We start from the raw sequence: 26,329 nt of genomic DNA, 5'->3' as shown, positions 1-26,329 counted from the left end.
TGTGGAAATTATATTATTGAATTATCGTTGTCATTAACAACTAACCTCTTATGGCCAATTGAAACTTGTAATCGTGTTTGTGGAACTTCCTGGATTAGAATTGTAACTATGATTGTGGAATTTACTAATGGATGTCTTTATTTATTCAAGTGGTGGTCTTAAAAAAGATATTCAAGTAAACTATTTAAACTCACATTCACTATCATCATTTGTACCAACAAAAAAAAAACAAAGAATTATCATATCTTCTTTGACAGTGCATTCAAACTTGTTGTTGCTCATTTATATACTAACTCTGTCCTTCATTTTCTCTACTCATTCATATAATAACAAATGCCTTCATCATCAGGAAATCTTGTTGCTTCAACTCAAGGATGAGCTGATCTTCAATTCTTCTCTTTCAACAAAACTGGTGCGATGGAATGAAAGTGATGAGTGCTGCATGTGGCCCGGTGTGGAATGTGATGCTGCTGGCTACGTCGTTAGTTTGCAGTTCGATAATGAGTCCATTTCTGGTGGAATTGGGGATTCGTCGAGTCTCTTCAGATTTGAATATTTGGAGAAGCTTAACCTCGCCTTCAATCACGTCAATGCCCTTACTTATATTCCCATCCTTATTCCAAGAGGTATTCCTATTCCAAGAGGTATTCAGAATCTGACATATTTGACACACTTGGATTTGACAGGTACTTTCTTTGAAGGACAGGTTCCTATTGAAATTTTGTCCTTGACCAGATTGGTTAGTCTCGGTATCTCTAGCTTGTATTACACTATCCGCCTTGAGCACCCAAATTTGGAGATGCTTGTCCAAAATTTAACAGGGCTTAGAGAGCTCCATCTTGATTATGTCAATATCAGTTTCTCTTATGAAAGGACAAAATGGAGCCACATTATATCTTCATATTTACCCAATCTCACCACTTTGAGCTTGATTCATTGTGATTTATCTGGCCCTTTGTCTAGCTCCTTTCTACAACTCCATTCTCTTTCTATTCTTCGGCTACATTATAATGATCTTTCAGCAGTAGCAGCTCCAGACTTGCTCGCCAGTATTCCAAGTTTGACCGTCTTGGGTCTTTCTAACTGCAGTTTGAAGGGTTCGATTCCATCCACCTTTGCTAACCTAACCAAGCTGGATTATGTCGATTTGTCGAGAAACTTCTTGACAGGCTCACTTTCTCCGACGCTTTTTGAAGGTCTTTCCAATCTTTCTTATTTAGATTTGGAATATAATTCATTCTCTGGTAACATTCCCCACTCTCTCTTTGGTCTCCGTTCACTGCGGGAACTTAAACTTGGCCACAACCAATTTAATGGCACTTTTCGATTGGACAACATTCGAAACCTTGCCAATCTTACAAATTTTGGTGTATCTCACAATATATTGTCAGTAGATGTTGGCAATTCCAGTTCAAGTTCTTACAGATGTGTCCAACTAAAATGGTTAAGACTAGCTTCATGTAACTTGTCCCATTTTCCTGATTTCATCAAACATTTGAATATGGAAACATTGGATCTCTCAAACAATCAAATTGGGGGGGAGATCCCTAGTTGGATTTGGGGAACACAACATTTGAAATTTGGACCTCTCATTTAATCGTCTGACCGATGTGCAAAAGCCTTACCATATGTCTGCTTCTCTTAGAGAGTTATACTTGCAGTCTAACCAGCTTACGGGCGAGTTGCACTTGCCCGTTCCACTTGCTTCTAATCTCGGGTACTTGTCTATTTCTAATAATAGTTTAAGTGGATCAATTCCAACCTCCCTCTGCAATGCCATACACCTCGATATTCTTGACTTGTCTGAAAATAAATTAAGTGGCGACATACCCCTTTGCCTACTTCAAAACATTAGCATATTCCAGATGGGGCAAAACAACATCAGCGGCATTATTCCAGACAATTTTTCTATAGATTGTAAGCTAAGATATTTCAATCTTAACAATAATACTTTAGAAGGAAGGATCCCAAGGTCCTTAGAAAGTTGCGGGTCGTTGGAGTTCATGGATGTTGGAAATAACAACATCAACGACACTTTCCCATGCATGTTGTCATCGTTGCAAGTTCTTATCTTGAACTCCAATAGATTCCATGGGGAAGTGAGATGTCACAATAGTTGGGCTTCTCTCCAAATTCTAGATATATCCTCAAATCATTTCAATGGAAGTCTGGAATCTTTTAACTTCTCTAGTTGGAGTGCAATGACGATACAGGGTGATAAACCCTGGTGGTTTGGTGATTCAGACTTTTACTGGTTGTGGGACGGATACGTTATGACATTAAACATGAAAGGGATAAATTTAGAGCTTCATGGTATTTGGAAATTCTTTGGTAGCATTGATTTCTCTTCCAATAATTTCCAAGGAGAGATCCCAAATGTAATTGGTAATCTGACCTCACTTTATCTTCTCAATTTCTCTCACAATGCCCTCAATGGAAGCATTCCAAGGTCATTTGGTCAGTTAAGTAATCTCAAATCACTCGACCTCTCTGGAAACCAACTAACAGGGCCAATACCGATGGAGCTTGGAGAACTCACATTCCTTGAAGTCTTGAACTTGTCTTACAATAAGCTGGTCGGAATGATCCCAAATGGCCATCAATTTCAAACATTTTCAGATGATCGCTTTGAAGGGAATCCAGGCCTATGTGGTTTCCCTCTCCACACAACCTGCAGTCCCACCCATGACAACGACACACGAGAACATGAAGATGTGGAAGAGAAGAAGGAGATTGAGTGGGAATACGTATCAGCTGCACTTGGATACGTTGTGGGTGTAGGGATCATTGTGTGGCTACTTCTATTTTGCAGAAGCTTCAGAGAGAAATACTTCCGCAAAATAGAAGAAGTTGTTGAAGACATATTCATTGCCAAAGACATGAGAAGACGGCGTGCTAGAATGCAAGCCAGGAATCGAGCCAGGAGGCAATAGTGTTTTCTTCATAAGAAGTTTCTATTTGGTAAGTTTATTTATTTATGTCTAGGTAAATCGATACTCTACACTAGTTTATTTGGTTAGTTTATTTATTAATGTTGTCTCTGTATGTTTTGGTGTAAATAAGTGCAGTGATATATGAGTACTCCAACGAGCCGAGAGATAGAGGCTGAACTCCTGGGCTCGCCTAATCCGTCACCCCCGTCATCGCTCTCAAGGGCCGTTGCCAGACCTTGCTGTCAAGTTCAACGAGCACATCTTCTCCAAGATTCTGTTTTGCTTTCCTTGTTTACCCTTTAATTTTGGTATTTTAAATAATTACCATGTATCGAGTCGAGTATACATTCTAGGTTTTCTTTGTCGGTTCTTTCCCAGAATAATAAAGAGAGTCGAACCGCATAGGATTAGATAAGTATATATAGGTCTATTCTACTTTTATCCCAATAAAATAAATACAATATCCTCCACTCCAAAATCGCCTCTTGCATTCATCAATCACACTATATGAATACAGACTATGAAAGGAAGCAATCATGGATAACACAAATGATAGCAATTAACTTAAAATCAAATTTCAGAACCCTAGTGCTTCAAAATTATTCTACAGCCAATCACTGAAATTGAAAAAAAGCATAAGAAAAAAAAAGGCTTACTTCTGTAATGGCACACTTGTGTTGTTCCTCAATAGCTCAGCAAGATTAGGATTGTCAAATTAGAGCAGAAGAGATCAATTCACAAAGAAATTTGACTATCAACAAAGGGATAAATGATTGTTCGGTATCATTTAGCAGAAAAGATGGAAATTTTCTTCAAAAATACAAGTAATGCTTTCATATTAATCCTTATAGCAAATGTGGGCATGGCCCAACTCAGAGAAATGGACAGAGACTGACTAAACTACAATGAAACCCAATTCGAAATAAAGGTTTATCCATGTGCCTAAATCTTGTGAAACCTCAAAGATCCATAAATCAAGCCCACTCATCAGATTAAAATATATCACTAGATATTTTTAATTCAAAACTAAAATGATGGTATTTTTATTTTGTTTGGATAAAAGTTTTTCTGAAAAGAAGAACATAATTCAACCCAATCCAAAATAAGAATTATCTCAATCCCATGGGACAACCAAATAATTTATAAAGTTAGGAGAGATTGGGCCATAAAACAAAGATATGACCTGTCCCAGTCCAAAAATCAAGCCAACTCATCCTTGAATTTTTGGGTAGCTTTAGCTAATATGGTATTGGACAGAAGGATCATTATTTTTGCTTTGATTATGTTTTGTTTTTTCATTTAATTATAACTATCATCGTGCATTGTAAAGAGGCCGGTCTAATATTATAAAAACTCCAAATTGACATAACATAAGATTATTATGACCAAGTATACAGACTAAGAGGCATAAATTTGCTTTTGAAAAGCAAGTGATTAGTTGACTTATTAATTTATTATTACGTATAAAATGGGTTAAGAAAATAATCTATGACGTGAATATTAAGTGTCGAAACTTAAGTATTTCCTACCATGCGAATTTCAAATCACCGTGCAAATTTCAAGTCAGCTTGCGAATTTCAAGTTATTCTTTCGTGCGAATTGAATACACATAAATTATTCAATTACTAGAGTTTAACCTTATTTTAATCACAAACTAGTACATCTACACACAAAATCTAAGATCTAAGAGAATAAAAATTGCATGTCTCTTTCAGTTATATTTGTTGATACTCCTAAAACATTTATCAATTGTTTTATTTTAAGATAGAAACATTATACAGTTATTTTAGTTAAAACTTGAACTCGTTTTGGTTATGTCAACTGACTGGTTGTTGTTAGAAACACTACGTTCTGAGAGACTTGGAAAACTTTGAATCTTATTCAGTTTGAAAGAGCCATTGAACAAGTTGTCGGACAGAGTTAGAACTGAGGTTGTTGTTAGAAAGACTAAGTTTTGAGAGACTTGGAAAACTTTGAATCTTATTCAGTTTGAAAGTGCCACTGAACAAGTTGTCGGACAGAATGAGAACTGACATGCTTCAAAAGTTGAAGAAGAAGTTAGGAACATGACCTCCAATCCTATTACCACTCAAATCTACCCCACCAAAGTTAGAGTGGCCTACAATGGATATTTCTTTGATTTGTCCACTGAATTGGTTGTTGTATAGAAGCACAATTTGAATTGAAGGTAGAGCAAAAGGATGGTGAGGAATGGTGCCGTTTAACGAATTTTGGCTTAAATCCAAACGAGAAAGGTTTTTAAGACCATGAAAATGCAAGTGAGAAAGTGAGCCATTAGATTATTATCACTAAGATCTACTTTTTCAAGATTCTTACATTTCAGAATAGGACCATTAAGAAAATTACTTGATAGATCCAACTCAACTAGCTCTGTTAGGTTGGCCAACGTGGATGGAAATGATCCCATGAAACCAGAGCCCGCTAGACGAAGGTATGCCATATCAGGGAGGCGATGGAATTGGTTAGGCATCTGACTGGTGGTGAAGTCATTGCGTGAGAGGTCAAGGGTCGACAAGTATGTCAACCGGAACAAGGCTAATGACATCCCACGTTGCTCCATTCGCAACAATCCCTTGTCTCATTCCAATTTACAAAAGAAGGTGGAGTTGAACCGGAAGAATTGTATTTGAATCCGCTTGTGAGCTCAAGTAGCAGCTTTTTCTGATCGTCGGGAGAAGAAGAAAATCCCTTGCTGCATTAATATAGCTTCAATCTCAACCATTCGCTTTGTTATTTCCTTCTCTTCTTCTGCTGCCCCTCAGCCGTCCTAGCTCTCACAGTCAAGTCCTCCGATCATCACAGCTCCAGTTCAACCAACCGTCGATCATCACAGATCGAAGCAACCAACCGGCACAGCTCATTTCCGCCATGGCTGAAGAATTTATTTTGGCATTTCAAGATCTGCGGAAGGAAGATTCTAATAATGAGAAATCGGTAGATTTTGTCCGCAGCTACTATGACAACAGCCTCATCTCCTTCGAGTTCTGCTCAACTCTCCAACGTCGTCTCAACACTGCAAACGATAACGGTCCTCCTCTTCCCTTCTCTCACAACTTCTTCTCTGATGATTTATCCCGTCTCGTTTCAGACACTTCATGATGCTGGATACGCTGAAACCGATTAGTGTCGGCTTAATCAAGGAGCTCAATAGCATCGATCTCTCCCGAAAGGTGTTGATAGATCATTTTAATAATGACTTGAAATTTGTACGAAACAACATTTTATTAATGAAAGATCATTTTGTCACTTTAATAACATCCTAATTTATCATGACCAATTCAAAGATCTAAGTTGTCACAGTAAATGATGCTATATTCAGTAAAAGACTGTGTATATTCGCACAAAAGAATGACTTGAAATCCGCACAAAATAATGACTTGAAATTAGCACGATAACTTGAAATTCACACGGTATGAAATACTTGAGTTTAGACACTTGCTTTATACTAAGAGGATATAATATTCAGGTTATAGATTATTTTCTTAACCCATTTTACACGTAATAATAAATTAATACTCCCCCCATCCCACAAGAATATGCACTATTTCCTTTTTAGTTCGTCCAACAAAAATATTCACTTTCTAATTTTGGAAATGTTTTTTTCTTTATTGATGTGAGACTCATTCTCCACTCACAATACTTTAATTAGTTTTTTTCTCTACTTATCTCTTACTTTACCAATTTTGCATTAAAATCCGTGTCGAACCCAAGAACATTTTCTTTGGGGATGGAGGGAGTAAACTAGTCACTTGCTTTTCCAAAGCAAATTTATGCCTCTTTGTCTTTTTACCCTATTTCAGAATTTATGCATTAAAGTCTTATTCCAACAAGGCATACTCATATTGAATATAAGCAATAAAAAAAACAATTCAAATAAATTCAGTTTTCATTTCGCAAATATTAACATTGTTATGACTATTGCCTAATAGCCTAAGAAGAAGCAATATGTTACAACAATAATAATTAAAAGAAAGAAGTAACTCAACTAAGATTTTAGAAGTAAAAGAATCAACAATAAAGCATTCATATTTCACGGTTAAAAGTGTAAGTAAAAATTTAGAAGAACTGATTATTGTATTAGTTTTGCATTAGGATGATCAATGTGTCAAAAATTATTGAACCTCCTCGTATTTGAACCGCTGGCTCTCATCTTCCGGCGCCAGAAAGTTGAGGTCCAGCGCCGGCCCGTTCCTCGGCCTTTTCGGCTCCGGTATCAGGCTTGTCGGCCCGGCCCGGTGCCGCCTCATGTGCCCGCCGAGGGCCTGACCGGAGGCGAACTCCGCCCCACAATACGAGCACTCGTGGACCGTCGGCGACGAAATCCGCCTCCCTCCGCTGTCACCGGCAGCGGTGTGCAGGTAGAGAGAAGGTGGGATTTTTTTCTTCGACGAAGGAAAGTCGTCGTTGTCGGAGTCGTGGAACGATGCCGATTTCTTGTCGTTTTTCGGCTTCGTGTGGCTCGTCCGATGGCCTCCAAGGGCTTGGAATGACGAGAAGACGCGATCGCACGTCTTACATGTGTATGTGCCACCGTCGGTGAATTGAGGGTGGAGGTTGTTTTGTTTGGAATTTTCGTTAGATTTTTCGCCGTGAAGGAAATGGCTGCGGGAGAGGAGGATTAGGCATCGGGCAGCGTCCTCCTCCGCGGTGGTGGGGATGTCCACCGCGACAGAGAAGCTGGGGCTAAGCGAATGAGGTCTCTGTCTCTTGGTGCGCTTGCCTTTGGCAACCGGCGACCGGTCATTACATGCCACCGGCGCCGCCACTTCCTCCTCAGCCTCCATTTGCCTCCTTCACCACCGCCACCATCACCGTGAAGGGAAGAAAAGTGATTAAAGCCTATATCTATTTGTTTCCTATTAAAAGGCAATTTAGATTAAAGGAGAAAGCTTTTCAAATATGTAGAGAACTAATTTGAAGTCAAGATTGATGGAAGGCAAGTTATTGGCATGAGCCATAAATAATTGAGGTTGATAATTGTGTATTGCACGTTTAAGGGAATTGGATCTTGCTTGTGGTGGTACCAAATCTGTATAAATTAAATCACACTAATCATCATGACCAACAAAGGCGTTTGGGTAATAGGCTACATAAAAGAGTTCACATGGATAGGTCTGTAACATAATCAATCTAATTTTCCCATATCATAATAATACGAAAAGAAGCATCTCTTGCCTAATTTTACAGTAAGAGTTAGAAGAATCTCATGTTCAAAGAGTGAACAATATATGAACGACGATAACAACAAAAGTCTTACCTACAAACATAGTTCACTCACACCGGTCTACGCATTTTCTCTTTCAAAGATCTCTCCCTGTAGGTTTGAACCTTACTTGCAGCCACGCGTGATGGCCTGCCTAAAGATGGTTTTCTAGACCCTTGTGAATCGCAGCCCCAACCAGAAGAACGGCTTCCGTCGTTTTCATTCTCAACGGGTGTGTCTGCAGAAGTGGAGCCACTCTCTGTGACAGGTGGGACGGGTTCATCAAGAGACGTGCAGTTGGTAGATATGGTACAGTCCATCTCAGACAGATAATCTGCCTGTTTTGGTATTTTGGTCTTAGACCTAATGGATTGCTTCCTTACAGAGGGCCTGCCATGGTAGTAGACAAGAAAACAATCGATTAAATGATTTTTTCACTGATATGTAGTAATGTTACAAAATTATCACCTTTGTATAGCATGGCCTTCAGTTATAACTGAAGTTTCAACAGAAGTCTCATGGATTGTTTCAACCGAAGTCTCGTGGACTGTTTCAACCGAAGTCTCGTGGACTGTTTCATCAGGAATTGGACACGGTGTGACGGCCTTTAACCTAGTGGATTGCCTCCTCACAGAGGGTCTGGAATGGAAGTAGTCAATAAATCATTCGATGAAATGATTTTGTAAGAGAATAGTGTATGATTTTTTTCACTGATATGTAACACTACAAATTATCACCTCTTTATAGCATCATGGCCTTCAGTTATAACCGAAGTCTCAACAGAAGTCTCATGGACTGTCTCAACCGAAATCTCGTGGACTGTTTCATCAGGAACTGGACACGGTGTGACGGCCTTTAACCGAGTGGATTGCCTCCTCACAGAGGGTCTGGCATGGAAGAAGTCAAGAAAACAGTCGATGAAAATCTCATGGAAATGATTTTGAAAAGAAATGGTCTATGATTTGCTTATCACTTGTGCGTAGCAAAAAAATATCACCTTTGTACAGCATGACCTTCATTTATAACCGACATGTCAGCAATAGATGAGTCATTCTCCTGGACGGTTTCATCAGGAATTGGAGATGGTGGGGCAGACTTAAACCCAGCAGATTGCCTCCTCACTGAGGGTCTGGACATGGAAACACATGAGATATCAGTCGACAGAAAATCTCACTGAATATCGAGAAAGAATTTAGGTTGCATAACAAATTATCACCTATTAGCAACATGCTCTTCATTGCTAACCGATGCATCAGAAAGCGAACATTTGGGAATTTTGGGATCATACATCTCAGACACACTATCGTCATCTGGTTGGAAAACCTCAAACCTAGAGGAGTGCCTCCTCACTGGGAGTCTGGCATGAAAGTCCACGATAGGTCAGCCAACGAATTTCATTAAGCAAAAGTACTAGTACTATACTATGAGCCGTTATTTGGGTAATAGATTACCTATTTCCAGCATCATCCTTGGACTGCGATTCTTCAGATGAGCCCAAACCTGTGAGTAATCCAAAGGAAAAAAAGGACTTGAGTTATCCATCTGAGAGTCCATAAATACTAAATAGACAGAATTACTCCACTGATACTCACAGAGTGAACGCGTTCTCTTTTTGGCCTTACGAGGCTTTTTATGATCTTCGCCTTCTTTTGAGGGCTCGTCTTCCTTAATCACATTCTCCTTTTGAAGATTGAAACAGCCATTTTAAAAGTGAAAACTTTAAAAAGAAAAAGGTTCAAGGAACAAGATTTAACAACTGCAAAGCACTTCATGTGGTCAACATGAGAACAATAGAAGGACCATAAGTAAATTTTTCAAGGAACGAGATTTAACAACTTCAGCCTTCACATGTCAAACATTTTGTGAGAATTGTGCTTGTAGCAGGTTTAGTCACACAGACCTCAAGTTTGGAATTCCTTGCTTGAAGCGAACCATTTTTGCATCCAAGCTCATGTTGCAATTGTTTCAACTGAGAATATAGGGGCATTAAGAAACGTATTAGCTAGCATAGCAGCACATGGATGGAATCATACCCATGAATCCAAAAGAGATACTCATGAGGCATCATTCAACTTACCCTATCTTTACTTGAATTTAGTTCCTGAAAATTTAGCAAATAATGAAAGGGTTAACCAAATGCATACAAAATCAAGCAAACTTGGAGAGCACAAGGAGGTACGAACCGCAAGCAAGAGGGTGTGTGACAGAGCTAGTTGTTGATTCTGATCCCTCATTTTAATAAAATTCGACCTCAGTTTTTCTAGCTCAATTCCACTCTGTTCAATTATTTTGCTTTATCAAAAAGAATGTCAAGGAATTTCACAGTCCAATCAGAAGCCAACAATCTGCAGCAAAGCAAAAAACTATACAACAAAAAGAACACAAACTAATGCAAATCAAAAGAGGATACTTTCTCTGCGCCAACATCATCGCCAAAGCAACGTTTTCCTGTAGCAAGAATCACAATCAAGAACCAAATAACAAGGCCATATATACCAACACGATGATAAGAGACCCATCACTGAATGTTACCTTCCGGAGCTGTTCAACATACTCTTTAGTAATAGTCGTGGGTATTGGCTGTGACTTCCAATTCTGTGGCACGTTGCTAATGTCAGCCAGCTTTCGCCTGGCCAAAATCTGAGGGCACGGCCCAGCTCCTACCTCAACTTTATCTAGAATTAAGCACATATTACAAATGCAAATAAGCAATCTCCACTACTAAAAACTAGCTAGCTAGCTTCTTATAGAGAGTCGCATACTATCCCAACAAATCCCAAACTAAAAAGGAGGCAAAATCCAAATTCAACTTCTGAATCAAAAGCGAAAACTCCATTATTCAATTTAAAGCAAACATTAATAGCTTCAACATTCAGTATCAGAGGAAAAACTGGAATTGAATTTTTTAGCTGCATTGTAACAAGCTGTCCATCTCAAAAGGATGAAGTAAACCTAGAATTACGAAAATGCATAATTCAAAAAAAATTACGCCTTTTCTTCGCTAAAAAAAAGGAAATTCACATTTTCGCGAGTTGAATCTTATGGAATTGAACAGCTAACACGTAATCAACAAGAAACCCTAAGTTCAGAAGCAGAATTGATACGAAACTCACTATTACATCCAATTGGAGCTGCATTCAGCAGGTTGAGATTCGGAAGCCCCTCCTTCTCCGACATCGTTGTTGCCTCCTGGAGCTCTCGATACGCAGCTTTCTCTCTCTATCTACGCAGCGGCTTAGGCCAAATTAGCCATCGCTCTCCATCTCTCACTTCGATTTGGTGGTGGTCTGTTTGGATTTGAAATGAGGGAGGGAAAATAGGAATAAAGAGGATGAGATTGACGAACCGTATTCCGAAGCAAATCCCGAGCCTAGTTCAATTTGAAATTTTTTTACTCCGTTAATTTCCATCTTAGTCCCTATATTTTCTGTAATAAGTAAATGAACCCTTTCTCCTATGAAGTGAATTATAAATCAATAAATGCAGTTTTTCAAATTATTACAAAATATTTCACAGATGTAAAAAGTGATGGATCATATGATAGGAAAAAGTAATAAAGATATTTAGGGTCATAAATTTTCACTGGTGTTTAAAATGAAAAAAGGTTAATTTTTATGGACTTACTATAATTGCAAAAATGGACCATTATTAAGAGAGGTATTATTTTTACAATGCATCCGAGCATAAAATATCATGAAAATATTAAAATGTTTCATATTAATTTGGAAAAAAATTAAGGAGACGTGACAATATTACAAAAAAATATCAAAGAAAGTACTAAAAATATTAGGTGATAATTAGCAGTAAAATGTTTAGCATTTAGAACGTATTCTGTTCAATTATATGTTCGATATTTTATTAACTCCAATCAAGTGTATACGAATTATTAAAAAAAAAAAAAAAGAATTGTTTGCCAATGGGATTAGGTTGATTTCAACTATATTTTCAAGCACTCTAATATTATTACCTATCTTACACTATTTTTTATACGATACTATAAAAAAAATCAAATAATCAATTGTGAACCATATGCTGATATGGACTTTGCCATGTGTGTTAAATATATTGGGCCTTTGTTCACTTATTTGGGTTAAAAATTTGTGATTAATATAATCAAAATCTCAAAGCCCCAAAGTAACCCATATAATGTCATTGTTAGGATAATAAATAAACTACTTTGGATAAAATTCAAATTGTATTTTTACATTCAAGTTTCAGCATAGTATTTAGATTGTAAAATATGATTGAATAAATATATAACTAGTTTTTGATAAAAAAGATGGGATATGAGAAGATATGTAAAACAAGATAAGAAATACGGGCTTCATGTCAAGATATGCGAAGATATGATTTTTTTCCGTTGTTGTTTGATAGAAAAGAAATTATCTATATTTGTATTGTATATTAAATAACATGGCTTAACTTGACAAATTGGTGAGATACATAAACAAGGTTAATGTTATAATTTTGGTAAAATTAGATAGGGCCCTGGTCTTATACTGGGTTTTGAGTTAAGCTTAAATATACTATCAAACAATTAGAAATGTCCATATATAATTCTCTATCTTGATATTATTAACTTTGCACTCCTTGAGTCACAATTAACCTTGATTAGTTTGCTTCTCTTCTAATCGTGTAATTGATTTCAATTTTTCTGATTTTAGATTAAAATAGACTACAAATAAATTGTTATAAATATTGTAAGTAACAATAATTGAAAAATGAAAGTACATAGCATCCCATGATAAAGTATTAATATTCTTGCAATATAGGTCTTAAAATTCAAAATCAAATAACCAAAAAAGAAAGATAAACCTACTTTGCTTTCGGCTTTTATATTCCTTTCTTATCCATTTTTAAGTCAATTTTGGTATAGACAAATATGGTGGCTATGTGAATTTTTTTAGTATATTAGAACCATATTGATGCTTTAATTTGTGGATTTGGACAACCTTAAAACTAATTTTCCTCTTTCTTGCATGATCAGATTTCACTTTCAGCCGTTAACTTTTGATTTCATTTTTCTGTGTCTCGAGGCAATGCATAAACGAAAAAAGCATAATTGGAAAGAAACTAAGACACGTAGATTTACCATTATCTTGTGACATGTATATTTATTATGGAATTTTTTTTTTCAATTTATACATGTTTTTTTTTTCTCTTTTCGCATTTCAATTTTATATTTCATATTTGATTAATTGAATTTCGACGAATCCCCAAATCGGGAAAATTCAGATCACATTGACAACCACGTCTCTATACATGGATTTCGAATGTGCACGATCTGAATTGGAATGAATCGAATCACCTATCTCTCGCTCTATTAGCAAATCATCTCTATGGAGACGTTGGATCGAGCACTGAGACTCTAAGAGGACCTTTTCCTAGTACGAGAGGAATGGGAAGGACACACTTTTGAAATATCATGCCACGGTATACGTTGAGTAGCCAAGTGCAAATTTTTAACTCATGAGTTGTTTCAGTTGTTCGGTAGTCCAACTCATCTCTTTGGGACTAAATACTCCATATTTGTAATTCTTTTATAGGTGTGTAAAGTGTGATTAACAATTTATTTTCAGAATGGAAAAGAAAATATAGTAGTATGAGATATTTTCACAAGAAGGTTTCACATAAAAGTTCTTGAGAGAAAAAAGTTCTACATAAAGTGTATTGGATCAAATTAATATTCTTGTGAGTTGGAGTTTTCTACTTTTCTTTTTTATTTTTTTCTTTTGGAGATGAATCTTATTTAGTGTGAATGTGATAAAGTAATTTTGTCTACTTGATCCAGAATCCATGATAATATTATATTCCACAAATGATAAAATAAATTTAAATTATTTTAGTATGCAACTTGCTCTTTTACCGTCTAGCCAATCCATTGTAATTAACTGACCATTACACTTTTAACTGATCATTATTTTTCATTAATTAACATGAAACAAAGATTAGATGATCTTGTTACCCAGTTTATGGAAATTGAAAACTATCTTTATTCACAAAGTAGGAAACTTTGATTCATCTTTTTGTATAGAATCTCTTTGAATTAAGACTACACGTTAGAGATGACAAGATTTCACCAATTATCTTTGGCACAAAGCTAACTTATACTTTGTACTATTACACATACGGTTTTAAATTTAATTATTTGACATTATAGAATAGTGATTAATTAATTTAATTTCTTGTATAGGAGTATAAAATTATAACATGAAAATACTACTGTATTTATTGGAAATTAAATGGCTACAATGAAAATAACAACGATAAATCAAGTAAATACAAGTAGCTTTTTGAACATGCATGTGATAACATATGCCTAAATGTTTGCCAAAATGCTAAAATTCCCATGCATGGTAACATGAATCTCCATAACTGTAAAGTCCTTATATAAATTCCTTTTTCAATCACTTTTTTTCTGAAACTTTTTAGATCTTAACCGGTTAACAAAAAAAGAGAGATATAGAACTTTAATAAATTGAGATTTTGGATAAAATCGTATTTCATTTCGTGTTAAATTATATATGAATATGAACAAACTAAAAATACATACTGTGAGAATAAAATATTACTCCATATAATTTGAGTTGATTATACTTATTTTTCAGTAATGGTGACTGGAAATGTATTTTCTTTCACATTAATATCTGTAACTTTCATGCCAACAAGATGGAATATTAGCCCCCAATATTTGAAATGTTATTATCTTGACTAACTCTAAAAAATAGGATTCCAAAATATATTTTGCATCTAATTATAAAATTGCAAGATGTTAGGGATTTAAGATTTTTGGTCCCACTTGCATAGCAACATTATATCTATAGTTGATTTCTTGAACCAAATCATTTTTGTGCTTTATTAGGAGAACTAATTGGTTTATGACTTTTTATTCAGGAATAATGCATGTTTCTAATTCTACCTAATAATCATTCATTTGAGCACCATGCAAGCCAATTAACTTTTTTCCCTTGCAGCTTCAATTATTTATTTAATTTTTTAAGATCTTAACAAACTGTTTGTATATAATAAAAAGCACTGTACATAAACGAAAAACAATATTTAAGACGCAATACATCAATGCTTTGTTTAAAATTTATTTTAAAGATATAAAACTTTAGTGTAATGTACTTTATACATATATACACTCTTCAACAAGCACATATTTTAACAATTTAAGTGACGTTTTATTCTATATTTAAAAAAATATTTAAGTAATGCTTCTCTCTTGTCTTTTGTAGCTTGTAATTAAATAAGGTCATCACTCAATAACAAAACATCAAATTCGTAGGAGTATAAAGTATTCATGATTTTGTCACATAATCAGTGAAGCTTAGTCATGCTTGCTTAATCACAAATTAAAACATGTATAATTAGGTATGGCCATTTCGGTAAAAAAATTAGTTGTTTATGTTGAAAGAATTTTAGTCGCATAAAGATCATTTACTAGGGAACAATTAATAAATTGCTCACTTTGGACAAGTTTTTAATTGATATTATTATTAATTTGATAATAAAAACATCATCCTAATTTGACTTTTCTATCTATGAACAGTCAGCAATATTTCATGATCAGCTTTAATTCTTTTTTGTTAAAATGCTGTTAATGCAGTTCAAAGAATCAAAAGAAGAAGCCAAATTAAAATTCAACGAAAATTGTACGTCAGCATATTATACTATATTATAATAATGACTATATTATTATTTATTCTTACTATAATTATTATAATTATAATATATAGAGATTAAAGAAATATATCAAGTTGGTGTTAGCATCTCTGTCTCCCATTTAAATTTGTCACTGTATGTATATTAATTTTGTATACTAATTTATATTTTGTCAATATATATACGACGTGACATCATCTTACTTAGCTATATCCAAATTGAAACGATAATTTGAAGACAGCCAAAATACTAAATAAAATTAATATCTCACACATCATGATATGTGACGTGGCTGATTCTGCATGCAAAAGAAAAAGATAAATACTTACTAATAATCTTTAATTTGCATTTCATTTTTTTATTCTTTATTTCTTTTTCATCTTTTCTTTCTTATGCTCCAAACAAACTACAATTAAGAAGATTTCTTTCTTATGCTCCAAACAAACTACAATTAAACTCTTTTGGTGAAGATCCCAAACTCATTATTATTAAATCCAATTATCAATATATGCAAGACAAAGCCATGCGTTAAAGAAAACACTCCATCAATAATGTAAAAACCAAACTAAAGTATTCAAATACTGAAAGAGAATATAAGCACCAAATAGATTCTCAATTTCTCATCCTTTTGAAGGTCTAAAGAGTCAAAGTACCAATTTCTTGAAGGCCAAAACTGCCCAAATACTTTCTTCAACCCAATGCAAAATCCATTCTTTTTCCTATAAAAGAGAATAAAAGGATAATACAACCTCCAAAAACCACCACCAAGAAAGCAACAACTATTTTTCATTTCAAAACCCTCTACAATTTCCACTACACTAATTCAAAAAAAAGAATGAAAAAACACCCCACATCATTATATATAAATGATGATCACAATTTCCCAAAATCCCCATCTAAGGAAGCAAGAAATCTCTTCCTTCCTTGAGTGTCTCTCTTCCACCATTAACACAACATATACTCTTCCTCTCCCCCTCTCCCCATTCTTTAATTTCTGACAAAGAATGCTTCCTCAATTCTCCATTCTCTTGGTTTGCATCTTCTTCCTCTCTCTCTTCTCATTCACCTCATCCCAAAATCTCTCTCTCCCCCACCAACACCCTGACCCTGAAGCTGTTGTCCAGCATGTTCAAAGGTAACAAAAACACACACACACATAGATAGTTAGATAAATACATTGACGGAAAGGCATTGAGCACAGATTCCTCCACATGGGTTCTGCTCAAAATTGAAACTTTTTATCTGGGCTTTGATCTTCTTGAGCTTTTATGAACTGGGCTCTTTCTTGATTTTGATTAGAATTTTTTAGCATTCATGTCTCTGTTTTTGTGTGTGTATGTTTGTTTTTGTGTTGCTCATTTTTTGTTAACATTGTTCATGAAGTTGTTAAATTTGTTCTGTAAATTTGATTCTTATCATTCCACTTGTATCCATATCTTGAATTTGGCCCTAATTTTGGATTTCTGACATTGCCCCTTTATCTATCATGTGTACTTACTTCCCCTGTTTTTCACTGTGTGTGTTGTGTGTGTGTGTGTGTTTTCTGACATTAAATATCTCATGTGGGTCTAATTTGATTTCGCTATTTTTTCCCATTTATTGAAATATAACAAAATTTATCATTCAAAGTTGTAAAATTTTCCCCCAATTTGGTAGGAGTGTTAATGCCTCATTTTCAAGAAGGCATCAGCTCCTCTCCGCCCCAATCCCCACCGGCATTGCCCAATGCCTCACCGGAAACCCCATCGACGACTGCTGGCGCTGCGACCCGAATTGGGGCTCCAACCGCCAGCGCCTGGCCGATTGCGCAATTGGCTTCGGCCGGGCCGCTCTGGGCGGGAAAGGAGGCCGTTACTATGTAGTAACGGACTCCTCTGACCGGGACGCGGCCAACCCTGTCCCGGGCACCCTCCGCCACGCGGTCATCCAAGACGAGCCCTTGTGGATCGTCTTCCAGTCGAACATGGTGATCAAGCTCAAGCACGAGCTCATCTTCAACAGCTACAAGACCGTGGACGGCCGCGGCGCGAACGTCCACATCACGGGCTCCGGGTGCATCACCCTTCAGTCCGTGAGCAATGTGATCATACACAACGTGCACATTTACAACTGTGTTCCCTCGGGGAACACAGTTGTAAGGTCGAGCCCCTCCCACGCAGGGTGGAGGGGGAGATCGGACGGGGACGGGATATCCATCTTCTCGTCTAGAAACATATGGATCGACCATTGCGCGTTGTCACATTGCACGGATGGGCTAATCGATGCCATCATGGGATCGACCGCAATCACCATCTCGAATAGCTACTTCTCCCACCACGACGAGGTTATGCTGCTCGGCCACAACGACAACCACTTGGCTGACTCGGGGATGCAGGTATTTATTTATCCGCGTTGTCTAGGCACGTTCGTTCTGTTTTTCGTCGTTGCTCTGATTAATTAACGACGTTGTGATGTACATAGGTTACTATCGCGTTTAATCACTTTGGGGAGAAGCTCGTGCAGAGGATGCCGAGGTGCAGGAGGGGCTACATTCATGTCGTGAACAATGATTTCACAGAGTGGCAAATGTACGCGATCGGAGGGAGTGCTAGTCCCACCATCAACAGCCAGGGGAACCGGTATATGGCACCGGCCGATCCCAATGCTAAGGAGGTAACAAGTAACAACTATCGATCACAATCAATTTCACATGATTTGAAGGGGAAATTATCAAAATTGAAAATGAAAATGTATGATGCAAGTTATATGATGAAACTTTTTGACTTGTTTGTGCTCACATGGAAATTGAGATAATTTTTTCAAAAAGATTAGAGTTTGATTTGAGTTATCTAATTAAATGTAGCCTTCTTTTTAGGGAGAATATTGATTTGTTGAGTGAGCTATTCACTAAAGTGTGACATATATATATGCTTTGATTCTATATGCTTTTTTCCTCAACTTGCAATATATGAGATTTGTTGGGATTATATTTAAGGACCATTTCTTTATGAAAAGACTGTAGCAAGTGTCACCATCACCATGTAATACTAATCACTGAAATGAGCAAAAAGTTTTGCTGAATTTGAGAAATCGGTTGGATCTATAGGTAACAAAGCGCGTGGACACGGACGAGGACGAGTGGGCCGGGTGGAACTGGAGGACGGATGGGGACCTTCTGGTGAACGGCGCGTTCTTCGTGCCATCCGGTGCGGGGCTCAGCATGCAGTATGCTAAGGCGACGAGCGTTGAGGCGAAGTCAGCCGGGCTCATCGACCAACTCACCATGAACGCCGGTGTTATTGGTGGCCAAAGGTACACTCACTCTCTCTACCATTTTTTAGCTCATGATAATTCATCCATAATATGATTTTTGTGACAAAATGGGGTCATGCTAGTGATGGTTTTTTACTTTTGCGTTCGAGTTTAACCTAAGTCGTAGCGCGCCAAGGGTATTTTCGTCTTTTCACGCCATAAGGTGGGGGCACTTTTTTGTTTTAGTTAGGCGGCTTTTGGGGTGCTTGTGTGCCTTTATAGCCACATTTTCACTCTTATGAATGCTACATCAAGGATCCCCTCACGCAAATTGACATATTCGCCCTTCGTTCACACAATTACACATAGAAACACTCAATAGTCGTTACGTTTTGTTCAACCAAATATGGCTTCGAGGTTCATTACATTTCACCTAGCCGCTCACTCCAAACCATCACCCTCTCCACGAAAACTAACCCACGATTCTCCTAATAACACCTCCTCTAAAAAGCATTTACGAAAAAGGAGCTATTGGAATCAGATGCTTATAAAAGGATGTCATGTGACGACGCCCCTCGGGAATCTACGTGACCAAAGGTCCTTAGGGTTTCCAAGTTGTCTTTTAGGGCTTTTCTTCTTTTAGCAAATTTTATCAAACTAGTCTTTCTTCAAACTTTAGGGAATGTGTTTGGTATATCCGCAATGAGGGTAAACTCTTCTTTTCCTTTTGCATTTTTCTTTTTTTATAAGTAATAGTAGTACTTTCTATCTTCTGAATATTAGGCACTATACTTTTGAATTTTGATAGATCCGACGTGTATATTATCTATTATTTGTCACACATAGTTCTATTCGAATGTAATTTCAAAACTTGTTAGTTCATCAAGTGTAGCATCAATCGTCATTTTGCCTATCTTTCTCTTCAATCCCTTCTCTCTCTCGTTTTAGATAATGTAGGCCATCCCATGTCTCTGTTTGGCCAATTTTTTATGAAAGATAGTTATTTACCTTTGTACCCTTCTTCATGCTTTCCAGCCAATGGTGGGCTCCTTTTAGTTAGACTTTTTGGGTATGTGGGCCTGGCCCACTACTTGGCTCTTTTCTTGGGCCCACTTCTCCTACCGTTTGTTTCGTAGATATTTGCTTTGGTCATCAATAACTATTCCTGGAGCGAGAATGACCATTTTGCCCCTCTCTCCATTTTCCTCAACTCTTTTTCTTGTTAAAAGAGAATCAGTAATGATTCTTCATTTTTACGGCGAAATAGCTTGCCAACTAAGTTGTGTTTCGGCATCTTATCTCCCTTGACTCTCCACAGCTTCGCAGTGTATAAATTTTGGCACTCGAAAATATAGGTGTCCCATGTACAATGGCCAGTTTATCCTTCTCTTTTGGTCATTTGGATTCACTTTCTAGGGAAAACCTAGATCCATTCTTAAAAAACATACTACAACACTTTTGTTTGGTCTATGATTTTGTATCTCGTGTTTGATTTCCTAATACTAGAAAATGTTCGATTTGTGGCATTATCATTATACACATAACGTGTTGGCAACGTGTAACAAGAGAATTTAATAGTGTCGGTATGCACATAACGTATTTGCAATGTATAATGAAGGAATTGAAGTGTTAGGTCCAGATAAGAGTCGAGCTTATCCTAGGTAGGTTCACTTCAGTCTTGAATTGCTTAACTACTAAACATAGAGCTTTCTATTTAATACATGTGGATATACAAGAGTTATGACAATCGACATTGAAGCTAATATCCACATTAACCACATATATAAATGCAAAAGTGATCACAAATTTTACTTTTATAATTCTAAAACAACGTGTAAGACGTTATATTTGACATTGTATAATTATTTAGTTTGTCATTTTTTACACACATATAAATACATCACTAATAAACATATATGCATCGAATCTAGCATCTAGAGTCGTTCTTGAATTTTTTCCATGACAAAAAAAGTCTACATAATAAATTCAAAATGTTCGATTGATGATGTGAGGGAAAAATTTGTCAAATGAACTATGTCACACATTCTGTTTCCAATTATGTGGATCCCACTTGTGGGAGGTCCTTTTCTCTTTCAATTTTCTCTCTTTATTTCAATTCCTAATTTTGTAGCTTCCAATTTATGCATGTGAGCCTTCAATTTACTAGGTGGCCCCATTAATTGATATAATTGCACTTTTTGGGAAATTAGTGTGACTAATGTTGTGCTATAATAGTTGATGGAGTATATTGAGTGGATGGATAGTGATTTATAATGTATTTTTTGTGGGTAATAGTAGTAAGTAGAGATATTGTGCTACATATTTTATGTGAGCATCATTTATTTGGGCATCAATCTTATTAGTACATCTTATTATTCAAGTTGATTCTAATGCCTTAAAATTAAATACTATTACAAATTAAGATCGATTTATCCAATTTTTCTGAATAAATGAACAAATTAAAAAATTGGATTTATATAAGTATGATGTACTAGTATACCAAAAACTCTTCGTAATCAATATGTTTCATTTATTAAATCATGCATTCAATTTTTCAACATAAATAACCGACAATCTACTAGATACCATAAAATATTGAATGGCTCTCATTTGTGTAAATGACATGCATTATTGAAAATAGACTAATGTTACATTAATTAAATTTGTTGGATTTATAATAGGGACAATGGCTATAGCATATCATATGGGGGAGGGGGGAGGGCTACCGGCGCAACCAGTAACGGCGGTGGCGGGCCCGACGGCGGTGGCTATGGCTACGGCGATGGTGACAACTATAGTATGATATTTGGGAGCGGCGCGCCACCAACTCAATTATCCCGGCCACCCACCACTATCTTATTGTCTCTTTTAATTATTTTAATTTTGTATACTATCATCAATTGTGATGGTTCACTATCATCACTCTCATTATAGATATAGAAAAAAAATGAAAGAAATTTGGGAATTGGTATAGGAATGAGCAAAGAAAAGAGGAAATTTATGAAGAAGTTTTAGATTTCAAATGAAAGTAATGTTGTGATGAGGAAAGGTTAATTGTAATTTTAAAGAAATGGGTGGAAATAATAATAGAATCTTTTAAATTATTTTTCTTTGTTCATTTTTTGGTTATTAGGAGATGAGATACTATATGTGTATATATTGGCATTGGAATTTATGCAAATTTAAAGAACATAATTAATGTGGGTCACAACTCACAAATTCACAGTCACACATCACTTTCTCTCTATTGTATAGGAAAAATTGAAAAGTCTTCTAATCAAGAAAAGTTTGATCCGTTAGTAGGAGTACTTAGTATTTTTTAAATGTACTAACATTCTCAGATTTTCAATAGCATCAACAGATTAGATGTAATTTGTTACAAATTCCCAATACATATCCAACTTTGTGATTAATGCTGATTTAAATTGGTTATCTACTGTTTCTATTTCATGAAACACATTCACACTTTGGGAATCCAATGTTCTAATAAATCTATCTTAAATCGAAAAGATTTTCGTTCTCGTATTTCACTTCATCAATACATAACATATCATAATTTTACCACGTCTCGAAAACCATACACGACCACTATACGGTCAAACAGCTAGAATCATCGACATGAAAATGGCTCGTCTCATGCCACTCACTCGACTACAACCCGACATCGGGTTGTAACGCATTCGATCCTTGCAAACTCACTTGGGCAATATGCTCAAGTGAGCCGCAAGAAGCAGCAATCACTTTCACACAGAAAAAGAAGAATAGTTCAAATGTAAAATAGACAAACTAAGCTGAAGATCAAATTATGAATGATCAACAAACAAGTGTATATCATCAGAGATTCAAAATTTAAATGGATCCAAATCTTTTAGTATATTTCTATAATCAAATTGTCAAAGAGTGGATGAATGATTATCTACAAAGCTCTTGAAAAGACTAAACAACAGCCTGATCCTTGATTTTTTCTGTTCAAATAGTTGGCCATTATTTGGATAAAGAAACAAAAATGTTTTAAAAATGAAAAAAAATGATGTGTCGTACCGTACCTCCTTTCTTCGGATCTTTTTCTTTTCCTTCCAGCTCTCGTGGTAGCAAGCAACCAGCCAAAGGAAGTCGCTGAAATTCTACATCTCCCGAGCATCTGGTCTTGCCAAATCCAGAAGCCATCAATCAATGTTCTTGTTCTTGAAAGTATATTTTAAAAGCCCACCTAAAGATCACTAAATGAGAGCCTTTGTCGTCTCCTTAAGCGGCCTCATCAGCTACCTCTTCCAGTCTTTTCCAAGTCGTGATGCGTCTCTCTTCCAACTTCTCTGCCATTATCTCCTTCTCCTCGTACTGTCTCTGGCACCGTTCATATAGCTCACAGTCCATCTCCACGAACATCCTTCGAACATTGCTGCTCAAGCCATTGATTGCCTGGTTCCAGTGATATTGTATATTCTTCTCCAGTGGGTCGAAAATGATTGGTAAAATAACATGTCGATTCTCTGCTATCAAGGCAACTATGTGTTCGTTGTTCCACCAAAAAAGAGCTCGTTCAGCCACCTGCGCACCATAGAAACGGGACAATCTAGACAATCAACCAGCAACAAGAATTTCTTTAAATACAAAATTATTAAATTTGCACATCACCAGTTTCCAAGAGTTTAGTTACATCTTAAAGGTTAAATAAGCAAAATGTCTAAGACATCCATGAAAGTATTCAACAAAAATGAGGGTTCATCAGAATATCATTAATGTGTGGACACTTTTATGAGGCTCTGTTTAGTACACGGAATTGAGTTTTCCATCCCAAATCCACTTTTAGAATTGAATTACAATTCCGAATCTTCCAATTCCATATCAAAGTAGATAATTGGAATCTCATAGCGCGCACACACACATACACGCACTGCACATACAAACACACATCACGCTGCACAAACATGCACACATACTGCACACACAGACAAACACACACACACACGCACATACTGCACACACATTGCACAAACACACACACACATACTGCACACACATTGCACAAACACACACACACATACACATACTGCACACACATTGCACAAACAAACACACACACACTTTTATGTGTGCAAAGTGTGTGCGCACAAATTTTCAAATTCAATTCCATAACAAAGAAATTGGAATTGAATTCTATTTCAATTTCTTCCAATGCAATTTTAATTCCGTGACCAAACAGACCCTGAAAGAAATCCACAAAATTTGTCACTAATTGAGTTGCTCTTCTCTTCATACAATTAAAGATATTGTCACCAATTAATTGATGCATAAGATTTTTACGAAGTCGATTCCACCGCATTAATATCCACGTTCATACAACCGCACAATATGGTGGGAAGTGTGATAACCAAGAACACGAAAGAATACTTCATAGAACACGTCTTAGCATATGTGAAGAAATCGTAAGCTTCACATAATCAGAACGCGTATTTTGTGTATGTGTGTGCGAGTATGAAGCTCAGTGACCCGGTCCATGTCTTATCCCAGGCTTCACAGACACTCGTACACACAGAAATAACATAATCACATTATATATTATCGAATGTACAAAGTAATGGGTGTTACGAAACCTGGAAATGCGGGCTTCTGATGCTTCGTCCGATTTGTTTAAACAAAGGAACCATACAACGCTTGAACTCTAAAGATTGGGTGAACTCCAAAATCTCTTCTAACTCCCCAAGAAACAGAACCTCTTTGCCACAGTTTGAGATAGGCCAACACTTCAGCAACCCCCGAATAACGATGTCAGCCAACCTGTAATCTTTCTCAACGAATAGCGTCATACAGTAGGACAACTGCTGATGGTAGGAAGCAACACATTTAGGTTTGTGTAACGGAATAAGTGCTCGTATAAGAAACAACTTATGTTCTTCTTTCATTGGCACTGAAAACCCATAGATGATACTCGAAATAATCTCCAATAACTCGTTAACCCCACCATACCTCTCCGTCTCAAATATAAAACGGTACAAGATATTGTTCATCGCACTCCTTATATAGGGACGATGAACCATGAACCTCCCGTACATCCGATGAAGAATAGTCTTCAAATACTCCCTCTCTCGTATATCCTCACAATCAAACAGATCAAGCAACCTTAACACAAATGAGTGATTGAGGTATCTCTTTGCAATCCTAGCATCTGTATCAGACGACACCACATATCTCAGAAGCAACTCATAAACTAGTTGCAAATGAGGCCAGGACGGGTCCATATACATGTCTTCCTCCTCCGGATCTCCACCTGGTCCGCCAGTAATCTCGTGCGCTGCAGGTGGCAAGCACCGGAATATATTCAAAGCTATCATCTTTACCATCTCATCTTGCATTATCTCATTCATTTTACACGACCCCGTCTGCACAATGTCAATAAGCTCCGCGAGCGTCTGCCTCTTGATCTCCTTCTCCCGCGCAGACTTCATCGTATCCACAAAATCGAAGAAGAAACAGCACACGTGGACCTTCCTGATGAATACCCCGTGTTTCTCATTAATCGGGGTGTCCTTCAAATTCGGCAAGACCTCCACCGTTGTAGGCCTCGGTGGGACGACTGGACCAGCCGTCGGCTTCGGCGTCACACTCGTCCGTGATGCGTGATTGACCGTCACCGCAGACGGCGGAGCTGCCGGTGCAGGAACCGGTGCCTCAGCCGATTCCTTGGAGGCCTTTTTCCCCCTTTTCATTATTTTGTTAAACATCTTGTTTTTGTTTTTCATCACGGATACAAGATCACAAAACCAGTCGCTAAAACACTAATCAACTACTAATTTCTCCCCAAATCAAACCCTTTTTCTCCCTATTCTACATTCCTCATTCTCAATTTCAACTTTTCCTGCATAATTCTAACCTAACCAGCTCCCACACAAATGCCACACCTGGAAATCGGCAAACGCAATACAATATCAAACAAAATTCGCATCAATAGCGTGAAATTGAGCATTTTTCATTGAACAATCATCACAGTTGCGGCAAATTTCTTCCATTTTTGCTGTAATTAAAACAGAAAGTGGAAAAAATGAGTACCTCAATTGAGATTAGCTGAGAATTGAGAAGACAAAATTCAAATCTAGGAATCACGACATGAGAGAGAAAACTACGTATGCAGGTGAGAGATAGAGAGAGAGAGAGAGCTGCGTGTGTCGATTTGGGAAACAAAGATCCGAAAAAATGGTGGCAAAGAGAAGTATAATTAGGATAATTGTTTAATTTAAAAAAATTGGAAAAAAATTAAATCTTCAATACTTTTTCAAAA

General features: G+C 36.7%; 4 protein-coding genes and 1 pseudogene across 5 annotated transcripts; 2 read left to right on the top strand and 3 right to left on the bottom strand.

Annotated features, from left to right (window-relative positions):
- The first annotated feature begins 127 nt into the window (after positions 1–127).
- On the top strand, positions 128–3,411 carry LOC125190121 (annotated as a pseudogene).
- Positions 3,412–6,940: 3,529 nt separating this feature from the next.
- LOC125206469 (zinc finger protein ZAT5-like) lies at positions 6,941–7,767 on the bottom strand. Its single transcript, XM_048105721.1, has one exon. It carries the CDS (start codon positions 7,736–7,738, stop codon positions 7,067–7,069), a length of 672 nt encoding a protein of 223 aa, XP_047961678.1. The 5' UTR covers positions 7,739–7,767; the 3' UTR covers positions 6,941–7,066.
- Positions 7,768–8,069: 302 nt separating this feature from the next.
- Positions 8,070–11,460, bottom strand: LOC125215857 (SHUGOSHIN 2-like). The gene is made up of 13 exons (XM_048117425.1): positions 11,271–11,460; positions 10,690–10,832; positions 10,568–10,605; positions 10,341–10,449; positions 10,235–10,258; positions 10,058–10,126; positions 9,750–9,837; positions 9,609–9,657; positions 9,374–9,514; positions 9,155–9,286; positions 8,895–9,044; positions 8,626–8,796; positions 8,070–8,547 (listed from the first exon to the last, which is right to left on the bottom strand). The coding sequence occupies exons 1-13, from the start codon at positions 11,332–11,334 to the stop codon at positions 8,229–8,231; spliced, it is 1,497 nt and encodes a 498-aa protein (XP_047973382.1). The 5' UTR covers positions 11,335–11,460; the 3' UTR covers positions 8,070–8,228.
- Positions 11,461–16,588: 5,128 nt separating this feature from the next.
- LOC125200849 (probable pectate lyase 5) lies at positions 16,589–22,157 on the top strand. Its single transcript, XM_048098648.1, has 5 exons — positions 16,589–16,957; positions 17,479–18,196; positions 18,283–18,474; positions 18,908–19,113; positions 21,735–22,157. Exons 1-5 carry the CDS (start codon positions 16,827–16,829, stop codon positions 21,985–21,987), a joined length of 1,500 nt encoding a protein of 499 aa, XP_047954605.1. The 5' UTR covers positions 16,589–16,826; the 3' UTR covers positions 21,988–22,157.
- A 737-nt stretch (positions 22,158–22,894) lies between these two features.
- LOC125209304 (serine/threonine protein phosphatase 2A 57 kDa regulatory subunit B' beta isoform-like) lies at positions 22,895–26,248 on the bottom strand. 2 transcript variants are annotated; one of them, XM_048108913.1, is made up of 4 exons: positions 26,101–26,248; positions 24,648–25,952; positions 23,264–23,601; positions 22,895–23,194 (listed from the first exon to the last, which is right to left on the bottom strand). In XM_048108913.1, the coding sequence occupies exons 2-3, from the start codon at positions 25,791–25,793 to the stop codon at positions 23,299–23,301; spliced, it is 1,449 nt and encodes a 482-aa protein (XP_047964870.1). In that variant the 5' UTR covers positions 25,794–25,952; positions 26,101–26,248; the 3' UTR covers positions 22,895–23,194; positions 23,264–23,298. The 2 variants fall into 2 exon arrangements, with proteins under 2 accessions (XP_047964870.1, XP_047964862.1); XM_048108905.1 differs by having other exon boundaries at positions 22,895–23,601.
- Between the last annotated feature and the right edge of the window lie 81 nt (positions 26,249–26,329).

The sequence above is a fragment of the Salvia hispanica genome, chromosome 1, assembly GCF_023119035.1.
Source record: "Salvia hispanica cultivar TCC Black 2014 chromosome 1, UniMelb_Shisp_WGS_1.0, whole genome shotgun sequence".
Taxonomy (NCBI): Eukaryota; Viridiplantae; Streptophyta; class Magnoliopsida; order Lamiales; family Lamiaceae; genus Salvia; species Salvia hispanica.
Note: the sequence above shows the minus strand (reverse complement) of the source record. Positions and strands in the feature narration are given on the sequence as shown.

What these genes read in the sequence shown, in the direction of transcription:
- LOC125206469 (XM_048105721.1), bottom strand. Translation starts at nt 7,738, where the DNA reads ATGGAGGCTGAGGAGGAAGTGGCGGCGCCGGTGGCATGTAATGACCGG.
- LOC125215857 (XM_048117425.1), bottom strand. Translation starts at nt 11,334, where the DNA reads ATGTCGGAGAAGGAGGGGCTTCCGAATCTCAACCTGCTGAATGCAGCT. An exon ending in CACACACCCTCTTGCTTGCG is followed by an intron (nt 10,259 to 10,340) that starts GTTCGTACCTCC and finishes CTAAATTTTCAG; the next exon opens with GAACTAAATTCAAGTAAAGA. An exon ending in CAAGGAATTCCAAACTTGAG is followed by an intron (nt 9,838 to 10,057) that starts GTCTGTGTGACT and finishes AATCTTCAAAAG; the next exon opens with GAGAATGTGATTAAGGAAGA.
- LOC125200849 (XM_048098648.1), top strand. Translation starts at nt 16,827, where the DNA reads ATGCTTCCTCAATTCTCCATTCTCTTGGTTTGCATCTTCTTCCTCTCT. An exon ending in GTTGTCCAGCATGTTCAAAG is followed by an intron (nt 16,958 to 17,478) that starts GTAACAAAAACA and finishes CCAATTTGGTAG; the next exon opens with GAGTGTTAATGCCTCATTTT. An exon ending in CCGATCCCAATGCTAAGGAG is followed by an intron (nt 18,475 to 18,907) that starts GTAACAAGTAAC and finishes TTGGATCTATAG; the next exon opens with GTAACAAAGCGCGTGGACAC.
- LOC125209304 (XM_048108905.1), bottom strand. Translation starts at nt 25,793, where the DNA reads ATGAAAAACAAAAACAAGATGTTTAACAAAATAATGAAAAGGGGGAAA. An exon ending in TCAGAAGCCCGCATTTCCAG is followed by an intron (nt 23,602 to 24,647) that starts GTTTCGTAACAC and finishes TATGGTGCGCAG; the next exon opens with GTGGCTGAACGAGCTCTTTT.